Genomic DNA, 12,137 nt, shown 5'->3' with positions numbered 1-12,137 from the left:
CCCGCGGAGCCGGGTAAGCGCGGCCGGGCGAGGGTTGCCCCTGGCCGAGTCCGATCCCGGCCGGCCTTTCCGACGCTCTCGCCGGGCTCCTCCGGCCCGCTGCCCTCGGCCGGCCCCATCTCCCCGCGCGCCCCCGATCGGCCCCGCTGACCCCGCCGCCGCTCAGGGGCCTCCTTTCTGCCTGCCGCCCGCTCGGGTCGCCCACCCGGGAAAGCCCCGAGCGGTCCGTGGTGGGACTGGGGCGCTCGGGCCTTCCCAGGGGAGTGTCCCAGCCTGCTCCACCGCCCAGCCTGTCGGATTCCACCCTGCGGAGGGTCGGCGTGTAGGGGTGTCCTCCAAGTTCCGAGTAGCCCCTCTTTCGTCCCCACTCAGGCTGCTCAGAACCTTGGCCAGCCCACCGTGAATGAGTGGCTGCCGGGGCTGGGGAGGTGCCTGGCTGGTACCTAACAATGTTGAGAAGATTGCTGGGCCCCAGAAAAAGTTGGGCGTTGTTGGTAGAATCTGGTGAGAGGGCAGAAGGGCTGTGCTGCTCAGGGTGAGTCGTGAGACAGAACAAGCTTGCAAGAGTAGAGAAGGGAAAGCCTGCTGTTGAATTAGACTGTAGGAGTCTTAGCTGATTGGATATCTTTCTCAAGGCGTTGAGTAAATCTGTTAGTGTAGCGTGAGTGCGAGCCCAATACCCAAAAAGGGTGGTAAGAGGGAATAAAGCATGCTCAAGTAACATTTACTACAGTTGTGTTCTACTTTGCTTTACTTTTTTGGTTCTGAGTGAACTTCATCCACAGAATATTAAAATTGTCCTGGATTATAGTAAATGGGCCAGAGTAGGCATTTATCGTCAGTAGGGAAGGATGGCAATTCAAGAGTGTGAGATTTAGAGACAGAAAATACAGCAGTTACAAAACTGAAAGATGGTGCCCCCATAACTGTTCCTCAGTACCTTGTGGTGCTTTGATAATTTTTTTGAATTTGTACGTATGACATTTGGTGTCCTGAAGTAAGAGAATATACACCCTGAGTTAATAAAGTGTGTGCCTAAAAAGGCGTTAAAATATGAAAAGTTTGAGCTACTTATGCTGATAATGAAATACAAGACTGTGTTTGAGAGAATGCTTTCTACTTAGCTGTAAAGCTCTAGCTTGAGGCGCACATCCTTTTACTGATTTTTTCTTTTTCTTTTTTTTTTTTTTTTTTTTGCAGAACCAGGGATTGAACTCAGGCCCTTGCTCTTGCCAGGGAAGTGCTTATACCACTGAGCCATCTCCCTGGCCCCCTTTTACTGATTTTTTAAAATCAAGCAAGTCAGGTTTTTCACTCCTTGGGTGTTGTCACCAGTTTCTCTGAGTTTGGGTGTATGCAGGAGACAGGTTATTGTCTTCTGTTGTAGTACTTGCCCCAGCAGAATATGTACACACTCAGAATGGGGTATCTTCTCCAGAGCCTTTCTTGCAGGTTTGTTGGGTCCTCCATCTTTTTCTTTTGCTATTCACAGATTAACCGTGCTGCTAAGGAGACAACTTTGTAGGAGCTGCTAAGATGGGCATGAGGATCAAACTTCAAAGCACCAACCACCCCAACAATCTGCTGAAGGAACTCAACAAGTGTCGGCTCTCGGAGACCATGTGCGATGTCACCATTGTGGTGGGGAGCCGTTCCTTCCCAGCCCACAAGGCAGTGCTGGCCTGTGCAGCTGGCTACTTCCAGAACCTCTTTCTGAATACTGGGCTTGATGCTGCCAGGACCTATGTGGTGGACTTCATCACCCCTGCCAACTTTGAGAAGATTCTGAGCTTTGTTTACACGTCAGAGCTCTTCACAGACCTGATCAACGTTGGGGTCATCTATGAGGTAGCTGAACGTCTGGGTATGGAAGACCTTCTCCAGGCCTGCCATGCTACCTTTCCGGACTTGGAAAGCACAACTGTGGCCAAACCTCTGACCAGTACCAGTGAGAGCCAGTCTGGTACTCTGAGTTGTCCCTCGGCAGATTCTGCCCATGCACTTGGAGAACTCCGGAGCAATGGGGAACATTTTGGTCCTGATAGAAACTATGTGTTGCCAGCTGATGCTGGAGGAAGTTATAAGGAGGAAGAGAGAAATGTTGCCAGTGACACTAATCACAGCCTGCCTCTGCCACAGCCACCATTGCCACCAAAGACAGAAGACCATGATACCCCGGCTCCTTTCATATCTCTTACTAGTATGGCATCCCAGCCAGTCCTAGGCACTGTCAGCATGGGTATCAGGACCAGCACCAGTTCTTGCCAACCCTACAAAGTGCAAAGCAATGGGGAGTTCAGTAAAAACAGCTTCTTCCCGCCTGACAATGCAATTGACATCACCACTGGGACCAATTCCTGTCTGAGCAGTAGTGACCACTCCAAAGAGCCAGGCTTTGGGCAGATGGATGAGCTGCAGCTGGAGGACCTGGGGGATGATGATTTGCAGTTTGAGGACCCCACTGAGGAGATTGGGACAGTGGAAGAGGTGATTGAGCTAAGTGATGACAGTGAGGATGAGCTGACCTTTGGAGAGAATGATAGCCGGGAGAATAAGGCTATGCTCTGCCAGGTGTGCAAGAAAGTTCTAGAACCTAACATTCAACTGATCCGACAGCATGCTAGGGACCATGTAGACCTGCTGACAGGCAACTGCAAGGTCTGTGAGACCCACTTCCAGGATCGAAACTCTCGGGTGACCCATGTCCTCTCCCACATTGGCATTTTTCTTTTTTCCTGTGACATGTGTGAAACAAAGTTCTTTACCCAGTGGCAGCTAACACTTCATCGACGAGATGGAATATTTGAGAACAACATCATTGTTCACCCTAATGAGCCCCTGCCTGGAAAACTGGGTCTCTTTTCAGGGGCAGCCTCCCCAGAGTTGAAATGTGCTGCCTGTGGGAAGGCATTGGCCAAAGATTTTCATGTGGTCCGAGGCCATATCCTTGACCATATGAACTTGAAGGGGCAGGCCTGTAGCATCTGTGACCACCGCCACCTCAGCCTTTGCAGCCTCATGTGGCACACGCTGTCCCACTTGGGCATTTCAGTTTTCTCCTGTTCTGTTTGTGCCAGCAGCTTTGTGGATTTGCACCTCCTGGAGAAGCACTTGGCTGTGCACCAAAGCCTGGAAGATGCCCTCTTCCACTGCCACTTGTGCAGCCAGAGCTTCAGGTCAGAGGCTGCCTATCGCTACCATGTCAGCCAGCACAAGTGCAACAGTGGCCTTGAGGTGCGGCCTGGCTTGGGGCTGCAGCACCCAGCCCTCCAGAAGCGGAAGCTACCAGCAGAGGAGTTTCTGAGTGAGGAGCTGGTTCTGCAGGGCCAACCTGGGAACAGCAAATATAATTGCAAGGTCTGTGGCAAAAGGTTTGCCCACACAAGTGAATTCAATTACCACCGGCGGATCCACACGGGTGAGAAGCCGTACCAGTGTAAGGTATGCCACAAGTTCTTCCGAGGCCGCTCGACCATCAAGTGCCACCTCAAGACCCACTCAGGTGCACTCATGTACCGCTGCACAGTCTGTGGCCACTACAGTTCCACCCTTAACCTCATGAGCAAACATGTCGGTGTGCACAAAGGCAGCCTACCACCTGACTTCACCATCGAGCAGACCTTCATGTACATTATCCATTCCAAAGAGGCTGAAAAGAACCCAGACAGCTGACTGGGTCCCAGCAGAGCCAGGGGACTTCCTGGGTGGCAGCTAGAACAGTGGTTTTTCTGATGGCTGTTGGTCTCTTCCCAGTTGAAGCTACAGTTTTTGCCTTGCTAGAATTCTGTTCTTTGTTCTTTTTAGACATATATAGCACATAAGCTGTTACTGTTTTTGAGAATGCGACAGCTCTGTTGCATTTACCTCCATACCTGTTCTGGCCCAGGAAGGGCTGTGCTTTTGATTCTTTTGAGGCTGCTTTGGGGTCTAGTCAAGCAGTTGTGTGAACTAGATTCCCTTCTAGCGTCTCTAGTTTTAGTTTACTGATAGGTTTTATGCTGCTAAGAATCCAACCAACAGCCTCACAGGATAAAGGAGATGAAGAGAGGTCGCTGTGGGTAGACCTTCAACTGGGACAACTAGCTGTGAGAAGGACTGGGGGAAAGTGGTCATTCAGAAAGGACTGGTTAGCAGAGCCACTCACCTCAGTTCTAGTGCCAACCTTTAGTAGGGAAAAGGCATTAGGGATAGAGGAGCCTGCTTGTTCTGTGGCCCTAATCTGATTGGCAGTGCAAATCTTTTGGCAGCAAAGCTTTCTATTTAGGTCACAAAGCTTTGGGATGAGTCCTTGCCAGCAGATGGGGTGAGTCCTATAGTGCCACCAAATGTGGCAACCTGGATGGCAGAGAGGAGAATCCTCTTTTCTCATTTCCAAAGAATTTTGTGGAATGATGGCCCAGGACATCAAGATTTCTCTGTTGGGCAGAGTGGACAGAAAAACACTTGGATGTAATTATTTGTCATTTTGGCTGCCTCCAGTGACCTTGAATTTCCTAGTGGAGAACAGCAGATGTCTCTGACAGCAGCAACCTTGCCTTAATTTATATCCAGTCTCCCACCCAAGAGGGTTTGGCCTGTAACATAGATGAAAGAATCCAGGAGGTGGAGTGTTGGACTGTGAGCCCTTGAGGGATAAAGGGACTTGAGTAATTGGTGGTGTGTAGCAGGTTGTGCATCTGTCTGTCCCAGTTAGGTAACTTGTTTACTTTGTGTTAGCAGTGCTGAAGCTTTAACAGCTCACCTTTGACCTGCTGGAATTGATCCTGTGTCATTGCATCACCTTCAGGAGGTACTGTTGGATGATAGCTGGTTCAGGCCCTCCTCAGGCGGCCCAATTCTTGTAGCTGTTTGGTTCCATTCTTAGTTGTTCTCTAAAGGGGTCTTGCCCAAAGAAGGTTGGAGGGAGAGGGCCCTTGATCTTGTATTCTCACATGGCGGCACCTCAGTAGCTCATACTACCTCACCCTGCTTAGGCGAGCTCTGGGAGTCCTTAGCCACAGCCTGACTCTGCCCTTGGTGGGACTTAGCAACATTTCAGGCTGTTTCACAAGAAGTAGTTTAACCCACAAAGCCTTTTTGGACATTAATATTTATTTATTGTTTTGTTTTTTGTATGCATATTACCCAGCATCTCTTGGGTAAGAGACTTCAGGAAAATTAAGTTCTCCCAAGCAAGTAGCCATATACCAGTGGACTGTCTTGGCCAGAGATTTGGGGAATAGCGATGTAATGAGGGGGAGACCACATCAAGCCTTTTAAACAAGCCTTTTAAATTTTCTTCCTGTAGGCAGTGGATGTAAGTTCTAGAATGTTGGGGCCCAGTTAAATTCCCAGACCTTTCATCTTCCTTCTGTCCTGTGATGGAGTAGATTAGGGACTGGGATGAGGGGATCAAATCAGGTCTTATGAAGGAGCTTTTTATACACTTTTTTGTCCTTTCTGAATTTAAGTGGGCTCCTGTTCTTGTCTTTCCTAAGACACACAGGTGAACCACAGCTCCATCCCTGTTGGGCCTGCTGTTTCTCTTTCCAGCCCTGGATTGAGCAAACCTTAGAGCACAGGGCTCTCTGTGGGCTTTCTAGTCTCCACCAGGTGAGAGGATTGTGTAATGGCTGGTTAAAGGCCCACCTTTTACCATCTAAACCTGACTCAGAATATCTCATGATGAAAGCAGTGCTGAGACTTTTTACACTGACCAGTAGGAATTTAAGAAGGGAGTCTATAATACTTGAGTAGTCAAGTATCTGCTATTCTCAAACATGAAGGATCCTCTGAGGCTTGATAAGGACTGAGTTTTGAATGGTTGCTGAGAGAGGTGGTACTTACTAGAACCCTGTCAGGTAGCTGAGAATGGATAAATACATGGAAGAAACTCTTTTTCTTAGTAGAGGGCATCACAGATGCTGGGTGATTTGTATACGTAACCTGAAACTGTGAAGTTTTCCCCTTGTGCCAGTAAACCAAAAAGCAGATCCTTGAAATTTTGCCCTTGAAACACTAAAAAAACTGCTCCCCCCTGATTTCTCTGAGGAGAAATGGTTGATCAGGGAGGCCCAGTTGATCCCAGTCAGACATGTAGCAAGCAGGATCAGTAACTGGTGAGGCACAGTGACCAAACCCTGTCCCTCTGGGCATCCCCCACATTCATACATGAACTTCCTATCCACATGAGGTCATGTTTGCTTCCTCTGCCTCTAGCTTACTCTTTCCTGAGTTGTTTTACTTGAAACGCTGTATTGTGGCAAAGGGCGCTCTAGGATACCTGGTGAAGGTATTTACTTGACTTGGTGGTATTCATTGGATCCTGTTGCTGTCTAGTACTGCCCTCTGCTGTATTACTCTGAAGTTCTGTTTGACCCTTGAATGTTGTTTCTTTTCCTGTTTTCCCTTTTTGCTCAGTACTCAGGACCAGCTACATAATTCACACAGCCCTCTTCTTCACAGAGTATTAGGATTTTTAAGATGGTGGTTGTAGAGCATTAAACCAAATTTGGGGTCATTCCCAACTTGTTTCCTAAGGGGAAACAGCAATACTTAAATGGAATGCCGGGAAAACCATAGAGGCTACTTGTGGCCAGGGGAGGGGATCAGTGTCCTGCACTCTAGTGACCCCTCATGGTCCATGGGTGCCTCAACACCCATGGGAGTTCTAAACCCTAATATTTGATACTAAATCTAAAATATACAAGTCCTATGATTGAATGACTAGTTGGGAAGAAAAGAGGTGAGGTAGGGATTGGACCCAGGTGACCCATAAGAACCAGGAAGTGGGTAAAGTTCTTTTTTATTTCTCTTCTGACCCATCAGCCCCACTTTGTTTTCAGGACAAACTTTTGGGCTTAGATATCTTTCCCCCAGTCAGGTTTTTACTACTGAAAAATTTTCTTGCCTCTTGCTGTGTCCTATTCCCCAGACCCCACACCCATTGACTTTGAAAATGAATTTAAATCCTTATAGCTGGACACTGATTTTGTTGGCATGGGAGTGGGCTGTGTGGACAGCCTAGGCCTGTTTGGGTGTCCCTGTGTGTCCGTGTCACAAAATCCTGCATCAAATGAGTCAGGAAGTAGGTGCTCACCGCATTTGTTTCAGTGTGATTATGCATCATAAGCTTCACATCAGAATGAAAATGAAGCTTTTGATTTGATGTTTCTTTAACAGTCTTTTGGGCCGGGGAGATGGCTCAGTGGAATAAGCGCTTCCCTGGCAAGCGCAAGGGCCTGAGTTCAATCCCCGGTTCCGCCAAAAAAACCAAACAAACAAACAAAACAAAACAGTCTTGTCCAATCCACCTATCCTCCCCCCTACCTGTAATAGCTAAAATCTTTTGAAACGGAGAAGAGGTGTTGATGTCTAACTCTTTCCACTAAATTAATAAGTACTGACCTCCTGATATTTAAGTGTTTACTATCTATTGCTGTAAAGTTTTGTACATTTTGTAAACTTTTCCCAAATAGTAGATGTCTAAAATCGTTGTACATCTGATTCTTTTATATTCCATTGTTCAGCACAAAGTGTGGTTTTTATTTAGAATAATAAAAAAAGAAATTTGAAATGGGAGTTCTTTTCCTGTGTACTGTGAACATGCCCCTGTCTCGAGTTCCAGTTATCTGAGCTCATCACCCTTTCAGTAAGGCATGGTTCCACAGATGCCAGAATTCTTTCATGTAGCCCATTTTCTTTTCCTATAGTTGGAATTTCCCAAGATTAGCTTGTTGACTTGCTTTAGCGGGAAATTAAGTCAAAGACTCAACATTATCAGGTGCGCATCTCTCAGGACATCTGCTATCAGCCCAGAGACTGCTGTGGTCCTCTGCAGATGTCCACTTAAACCAAGATTACTACCTACGTAAGGGTCTTGGCCAGACACACTGACTTGCCATTGCTGTTAATTCATGGTGAAGCAGTGTGTCTTCAAATGTCTCCAATACAGATAGAAAGTGGGGAGGGGAAAGGAAGACTCGAACAAGGAAGAGATGGAGGTCTGAGCTAATTGCAAGAGGTTGGTACCAAAATGCTTCCGCAGAGGAAGCCAGCCTCCAGCAGGTGTGGAGGGATGTGGTTTGTTTGGTCCCAGGGCACATGGGGACCAGCTCAGGACCAGCTTTCATTGGTGCTCAGTAAGTGCAGAGTAGAACAGCTTTGCAGCAGTTAGTGTAGCCACTTCCCACTCTTCCCTTCCATGGGTGGAGGAACTCTAAGGAAGTATAGGGCCCTCCTATACCTCCTCTGACTAAGCTCCATTTCTCATTTCCAAAACCAGTTATCTTCCTGGCAGTCACATGGGTATCTGATCTTGGGTTGCTTTGTAAGTGTGAACAATTTTAATGTGGCTTCTGCATTATTAGGTTAAACTGTTATTGTACGTCCCAAGTCACAATCTAGTCTCCTGTTTCAGAAAACCTTCAGCTCTGCACCACTGAGCAGCTGTTACAGTTTAAGACCTTTTCAGGTTTGGGCCTAGTGAGCAGTGGATGGCAGATATGGTTTCCCTCTGTACTGCTGACAGGCCTGGGTGTGTGCACCATTGGGGTATGTGTTTAAATGTTCCCAGAGAGCACAGGAGCAGAGGAAATGCTCTCTGGGAAGTGAGCTGTTATTCCAAGTTAAACATTCCTGGCATGCTGTGCTCTTGAGCAGGACTGGCGAGACAGTCAAGAGATCAGTGACTTCAGGACCAGTTCTTACTCCACAAACAGGAGGCTAAGAATGTGGAATTGAAAGGCAGAAATTAGGACCTATTCTTAGGCTGTCACATCAGTTTTTCATGTTTATGGTCTTAATTTCCTAAGCTGATAAATGAGTCTTCCAGAAGACCTACTTGTTAATTAGAGGACCATCTTTATCTATAGAACAAGTGGTAGTTAATGTAAGTCGCTGGATAAGAAAATAATCAAGAAGTGGACGAGGAAGAAGTGCCTGGGGCCAGAGTTCTGCCCTGTGACAAAGCAGGGAAATTTCCACTTGGGCCTTCCCCAACCTATGCAAGGGCCAAGGGATGCAACAACTGCCAGCACCTGCAGCTGGCATTCTCAAGGCCCCTTCCTGAAACAGATGTCCTCTTATTTTCCTGTGATCTGGAGGGCAAGGAAGAGGTGGGGAGCTCTGTGTCTCCCTTGGAGCAGTGGTGGCAAACCTGCGGCGCACTGTGCTGCAGCCAGCTGCTTGTTATCACTGAAAGCTCTGAAAGGTTTCCCATCACTGCCCTAGAAGACTGTGTCCTAGACCCAAAGCTGGGAGGTTTGCTGTGAGGAGCGTGGGCTCTGAGTGCATGTGCTGTGGGGGAGGAAAGCCAGGATGGACACAGGGGACGGGAGGATATCAGCAAGGAAATGGAGCTGTGTTTCCTGAGGGGTCAAGGGTGGAGAGACCATCCTGCTGACCCAGCTGCAGGGTGCCTGTCTCTGACGGGCTTCGCCCCACCCTTGCTTTCCCACCCGCCTCTGCTTATCATGGCACTGAGGATGCACCACTAGGGAACGTCCTGCTGAGGCCTCCTGGTTCCTTGGCCTCTGGCCTCTTGTCCTCACAACCTGCGCAGTGAGCTGGAAGATCAACAAGCACACAAAGAAAAGGAAAGTTTTGTGAGGTTCCTGTGGAGCTCATTTTTTCCGGTCAGGGTGATTTATGAGACGAGCACGTCTAGTTTTCTTTGCAGACCATCCCTGTAGCCTCCGCTCCCTTTCCAAACCCAGCTGTAGTGCAGAGTTCTCTGAGATCTAGAGCCATGGCTGTCTCTTATTTATTTTACTTTTTTTTGGCACATGTGCATATGTGGCTCCCTTAGACACAGGGACTGAAACAAATAGTGCAACACCAAAAAAGGACTTATTCTTTATCCCTCCTCACCCCCTCTGCATCTCTCCCACTTCAGTATTTTAAAATATGCTCAGAATTGGCCTTGAATGTTCTAATCTTCTCCCCCATTCCTCCACCCCTTCCCTCATTCTCTCATCTTCCCCTCCAGCCTTTTATTTTTACCAGTGGAGGAGCCTAGAATCTGCCTCACCTGGCTATGACATTGCAGAGTGAAGATGAAGCATTTTGAGGCAAAGAGGGTGCTGGAAGTTCAGGCTTGGGTGGAGTTGGGGCCCACTGCAATGGGCAGGCTGCCCTCCTTGGTGATGATGATGGAGTGCTGTGTGGAAGAGGTGGAAGAGGAAGCCCGGGCCCCTGCCCTGGCCTGATCCTTTGGAAGGTAATGGACCACAGCATTTCGCAGCCGACCACGGAAGCTTGGACTGAGAAAGTTGTAAAGAATGGGGTTGGCAACACAATGCAGCAGGGCGAAGCAGTCAATGATGTCATAGAAGAAGTACAGCAGGTGGGTCAGGTAGCAGTGGAGGGAGATATGGGTTCCCAGCAGGCTGATGAGCAGCATAGTCATGTGGTAGGGCACCCAGCAGATGACAAAGACAACTATGTAGGCACACACCAGTCGGCAGTGGCGCCAGCCCTCAGGCAGTCCTTGCTTCTGCAGCTGGCGGACTGTCAGCACATTGAAGACAACAATGAGAGGGAAGGGCAGCAGAAAGCCCAGTACAGTAGTGAATAGGGATACCACCAGTGCCCATGTGCTGTATGTTTCTAAAGGTGCCATGAAAAGGCACATGGGCTCGATGTCATCCACCAACTGGACGTGGACCACTTCAGGCAGTGGGAGGATGGCTGAGAGGACCCAGACACCTGCACACACTGCCCGCCGCACTCGCTGCTGGTTGCGCTGCCAGTAAGGAGAAGTGCTGGTGAGTGTGACGTAGCGGTCAATACTGAGGCACACCAGGAAGAAAATGCTGCTGTACATGTTGGCATAGTAGAAGTAATGGATGAAACGGCAGGAGAAGCTACCCCAGAGCCAGGTGTAGTCTAGTGTGGCTTCCAGCATCCACACGGGCAGGGACAGGATGATGCCTAGGTCCGCTATGGCCATATTGAGGATATACAGGTTCAGCAGCCCCACACGGCCTGAGCTGTGCCAGTTCACACAGATCACCAGGAGGTTCTCCACCAGGCCAACCACAAAGATGGCCAGGTAGAGGACAAAGAGGACCACACGCTTGGTGTTCTCACTGAGCTCTATGTGGCACTCAGGTATGGTGTGGTTGAAGAAGTAGAGCAGTTCTGTCCAGTTGTGGATCTCTCTAAAGTAATTGTCAGGCAGCATAGTGGGCTCCTTTGAAGGGCTGGGTCCCAAGCTCGGTTTGACTGACATGAGGACAAGCAAAGGCCTGTTGGGAAGAAGAGAGGGTTGGAAGAGAAAGGAGACCTTGAAAGCAGTCTTACGTTTCCCAGTCAGAAGGCACAGCAACTTGGGGCCTAAGGGCCTGAAAAGGCAAGGAAGGGATGTTTAGCCTTGGTGAACTTGCCCTCTTTGACCCAAGAGCAGAGACACTTTGTTTAAGGAATTTCAGGACTGTTTGTGCCCAACAAGGGTTTTTTTCTTTCCAGTCCAGCTGGCCCCTCTGCTCCAGGTGGTTTCCAATCTTCCCCTCTCCCAGCACTTGAATTCCTAGCATTTTAGTGTATGTCTTTATTAGAGACATCCCGTCTTGCTATGTGGACCATAGGTGGGGACCTCCCCCCAATACATCTTTGCTAAGCATTTATCCCCCACTCAGTCTCTTTCTTGGGACACAGAGACACTCACCTGAATTTGCCTCTGGAGCACCTCTGTCCTGGAGGTCCTGCAGGCCTGGGTTGTTAGGGAGCTGCTAGGAGGCTGGTGGGACAGTGGCTGTGGGGCTGGCTTTGCTGCTGGCTTCAGGGCCACCCTTTATCTGGGAAGTAGCTATCATTGGCTGCAGCTCTTTAGGAGGGTTTTCTGTTTTCCTGCGTTCACCCAATCCAGTTCGAGGGGATGTCCCAGACTCAGATCTAGGAATGGTGCAAGCATTAAAGCCCAGACTCTTCTTCACTCACTAGCTGTGTGACTCGGCCTCTTGAAGCCTTAGTTCTTTCCTGTGCAAAATAGAGACAGTAGTGGCTATGAAAAGGGATGACTGTAAAATTTAAATGAGCCATCAAGGTAAAGTGCTAATTCCAGAGCTGACTGGTGACAAGCATCTTTCATAAAGGCACACTTCCCTCTCTCTGAGGCAGCTCACAGCCCCATTCTCCCACCCGTCAATTGCTACTCA

General features: G+C 48.7%; 2 protein-coding genes across 4 annotated transcripts; one reads left to right on the top strand and one right to left on the bottom strand.

Annotated features, from left to right (window-relative positions):
- Positions 1-7,162, top strand: Zbtb39 (zinc finger and BTB domain containing 39). The gene is made up of 2 exons (XM_004646985.2): positions 1-13; positions 1,493-7,162. The coding sequence occupies exon 2, from the start codon at positions 1,537-1,539 to the stop codon at positions 3,670-3,672; it is 2,136 nt and encodes a 711-aa protein (XP_004647042.1). The 5' UTR covers positions 1-13; positions 1,493-1,536; the 3' UTR covers positions 3,673-7,162.
- Positions 7,163-7,285: 123 nt separating this feature from the next.
- On the bottom strand, positions 7,286-11,737 carry Gpr182 (G protein-coupled receptor 182). 3 transcript variants are annotated; one of them, XR_002819302.1, is made up of 3 exons: positions 11,648-11,737; positions 10,010-11,228; positions 7,286-9,545 (listed from the first exon to the last, which is right to left on the bottom strand). XR_002819302.1 is itself a non-coding variant. In XM_023707275.1 (2 exons), the coding sequence occupies exon 2, from the start codon at positions 11,210-11,212 to the stop codon at positions 10,070-10,072; it is 1,143 nt and encodes a 380-aa protein (XP_023563043.1). In that variant the 5' UTR covers positions 11,213-11,324; positions 11,648-11,737; the 3' UTR covers positions 9,729-10,069. The 3 variants fall into 3 exon arrangements, 2 of the variants coding, with proteins under 2 accessions (XP_023563043.1, XP_023563042.1); XM_023707275.1 differs by lacking the exon at positions 7,286-9,545 and having other exon boundaries at positions 9,729-11,324; XM_023707274.1 differs by lacking the exon at positions 7,286-9,545 and having other exon boundaries at positions 9,729-11,228.
- Positions 11,738-12,137: the final 400 nt, after the last annotated feature.

Source organism: Octodon degus, unplaced genomic scaffold (assembly GCF_000260255.1).
Source record: "Octodon degus isolate 3935 unplaced genomic scaffold, OctDeg1.0 scaffold00286, whole genome shotgun sequence".
Taxonomy (NCBI): domain Eukaryota; kingdom Metazoa; phylum Chordata; class Mammalia; order Rodentia; family Octodontidae; genus Octodon; species Octodon degus.
This window is presented reverse-complemented; position numbering and strand designations above follow the sequence as displayed.